Source organism: Helianthus annuus, chromosome 15 (genome assembly GCF_002127325.2).
Source record: "Helianthus annuus cultivar XRQ/B chromosome 15, HanXRQr2.0-SUNRISE, whole genome shotgun sequence".
Taxonomy (NCBI): Eukaryota; Viridiplantae; Streptophyta; class Magnoliopsida; order Asterales; family Asteraceae; genus Helianthus; species Helianthus annuus.
In genome coordinates this window covers 53104698-53107603 of record NC_035447.2, presented here as the reverse complement: position 1 = coordinate 53107603, position 2906 = coordinate 53104698, and the positions used below count along the sequence as shown (strand labels likewise).

At 42.0% G+C, this 2906-nt stretch overlaps 1 protein-coding gene across 1 annotated transcript; it reads right to left on the bottom strand.

Moving 5' to 3' along the window:
- Positions 1-907: 907 nt before the first annotated feature.
- Positions 908-2379, bottom strand: LOC110913713. The gene is made up of 2 exons (XM_022158535.1): positions 1934-2379; positions 908-1877 (listed from the first exon to the last, which is right to left on the bottom strand). Exons 1-2 carry the CDS (start codon positions 2377-2379, stop codon positions 908-910), a joined length of 1416 nt encoding a protein of 471 aa, XP_022014227.1.
- Between the last annotated feature and the right edge of the window lie 527 nt (positions 2380-2906).

The following is a 2906-nucleotide window of genomic DNA, read 5'->3' as shown; positions in this document are numbered from 1 at the left end:
CATTTCATAACAGCTTCCACTTTTGACGGATCCACTAAGATACCATCCGCATTAATCACATGACCAAGAAATTGTACTTCTCTAAGCAAGAAAGCACATTTAGAGTATTTCGCGTACAATTTCTCCATACAGAGCGCTTCAAGAATTTCGCGTAAATGACATGCATGCTCGGCCTTACTTCGGGAATAAACTAAGATATCATCAATAAAAACTATAACGAATTTGTCTAACATGGCCTGACAAGCTCGATTCATAAGGTCCATGAACGCGGCGGGTGCGTTCGTTAACCCAATGGACATTACTAAGAACTCGTAATGTCCGTATCGCGTTCTAAATGCCGTCTTCGCCACATCCTCATCCCGTACCCTTAACTGTTGGTATCCGGATCGTAAATCAGTTTTTGAAAACCAACTTGCCCCTTGTAACTGGTCGAAGAGATCATCGATTCGGGGTAACGGGTATCGGTTTTTCACCGTCAGCTTATTCAACTCTCGATAGTCGATGCACATGCGCATCGAACCATCTTTCTTTTTGACAAAAAGTACAGGCGCACCCCAGGGCGATACGCTCGGGCGTATAAATCCCTTGTCGAGCAATTCTTGTATTTGAACCATTAACTCCCGCATCTTAGTTGGGCCAACCTATAAGGAGCGTTGGCTATGGGTTTGGCATCGGGATACAATTCAATCTTAAAATCCACCTCACGTTCTGGTTGAAGCCCCGACAAATTTCCCGGAAATACATCAAGAAACTCGTTCACAACTTCAACCTCTTCCATCTTAGGGGTATTCTGCTTAGTATCCACCACGTAGGCTAGGAATGCTTTGCTTCCATTTCGCACATACTTGAATGCTTGGACTATAGAACAAAGCCTCGAATTGACATTCCTTTCCCCTTGTATACTCACTCATTTTCCACCCGGTGTTAACACATGAATCAGCTTTTTCTCGCATTGAATTTCGGCATGATGTTTGGCTAGCCAATCCATGCCAACTACAACCTTGAATTCTCCCAAAACCATGGGAATAAGGTCAATGGCAAACTTCTCATCTTCAACGATAATTTCACAATCTCTACAAACTTCGTGCAACAAATAACTCTTACTATCCGCTATCTCTACTTCTAATGGCACATGCATTCTTTCGATTCTAAAAGAGGGGTGTGATACTAATTCACTTGATACAAACGATCTACTGGCTCCAGTATCAAATAACACGTACGTAGGCATCAAGTTCAATAAGAATATACCTGATACAACATTCGGGTGGTCCTTTGCTTCTTCAGTCGTGATCTGAAACATCCTCCCCTTAGCTCTTGGGGCTTCCTCCTTTCTTGCTTCCTTATCGGTTTTCTGTTGAAGCTTGGGACATTCAGCCTTAATATGACCCGGTTGGAAAGAGTTATAGCTCGTTCTGGAAGGATTAGGACACCTATAGTATGGATGTCCCTCTTGACCACAATTGTAATAGCCCTTCTTCCCTTTCAAGCACTCCCCCGTGTGTAACTTCCCACACGTTTTGCATTTCGGAATGCTACCCTTCACCTTATCCTTCTTGCTCTGATCTTGAAATTTCTGTTTCTTCGACGGGCTTGAGCTGGGAACATTCTCAGACACTCTCTTCTCACCTCTTTCTGCCTGTCTTCTTAGTTCAATCTCCCTATCTCGGGCTAAGTTAATGAGCTCATTCAAGGTTTCACATTTAGCAGGAATTATGAACTCCCGATATTCAGCCTTCAACTTACCATGATAGCGGTTTATCTTCATTCTTTCCGTTCCCGTAATTTCTTTACAGAATTTCAGCTTGTCAAGAAAAGTGTTGGTGATTTCATCAATGGTTTCGTCTTTCTGACGGAGATGAAAGAAATCTTCTTGGATCCTGTCAATGGCAGATTGCGGACAGTGGTACTTTAGAAAAGGTCCTTGAACTCTTGCCATGTCAAGACTTGAACTTTGTCTTCCCCAATCTCTTTACTATAAGCATCCCACCAGTCTTTAGCTTGGAGTTGTAACAAACTGGTGGCAAACATTACTTGATCCTCTTTTTCACAATGACTCCTTACGAACACTGCCTCAATACTTGCAATCCACCTTTGACATGCTATAGGATCAATTTCTCCTTTGAAAGGTAATGGGTTGCACGCCATAAATTCTTTGTAAGTGCATTCGCAAGTTCCTTTCCTTCCTTGCATATCTCCAATCATTCCCTTCAACTCGTCCATCTTACTTGCCATCATTGTTTCCACCACATCTAACACATGACTTTCCACTTCTTGGGCTAAATGAGGCATATTTTCCTGCATTGCCTTTCCAATCTCTTCCGAAATCATAGTTTTCAGTTGTTCTTGTTGTGTCGCTTCATCCTCATTCGTATCCGCCATCTACACATAAACATCGTTCTTTATTTCAAGCATTCATTCATCCTTTCCATCACATAATCATACTAGTAATACATAACTTCCTTTGAAGGCTCAACATTCATACATATTACCATTCTTTAGAGTCTTATTTTAACGTTTTTAATACATCCCGTGTGATAAAAACATGAAATAAATCAACCATTTTATAATAGGCTGAAAATGGTCCCCCCCGTAAGTTACGGTGGCTACCGTAACTTACGGTGGCGTCTTTTTCCTTACGGTCCAAACCTACTGTCTTACGGTGCCCAAGTGTCCCAGGGGCTACCGTAAGCTACGGTGACGCCCAGCATGCTATGGTCGATTTTTATATTTTTGCAGCCATTTTTCCGTACCGTCTTAACCCAAACTGAACCGTTTTATCCCACACTTTTCCACATCATCCCGTAACAATTCCATAACATTCCATAACTAAATTATTCGTAATGCAAAACTCAAACTTTAAATGTACTTACTTGCTTCGCGCCGCGGAACGAACACACACTTCGACG

Bases quoted from the DNA above. Each gene is read 5' to 3' on its own strand.
- LOC110913713 (XM_022158535.1), bottom strand. From the start codon at position 2,379: ATGGCGGATACGAATGAGGATGAAGCGACACAACAAGAACAACTGAAA. The intron at 1,878-1,933 runs GCAAGAGTTCAA...TGCCATTGACAG, and splicing joins AAAGTTCAAGTCTTGACATG to GATCCAAGAAGATTTCTTTC.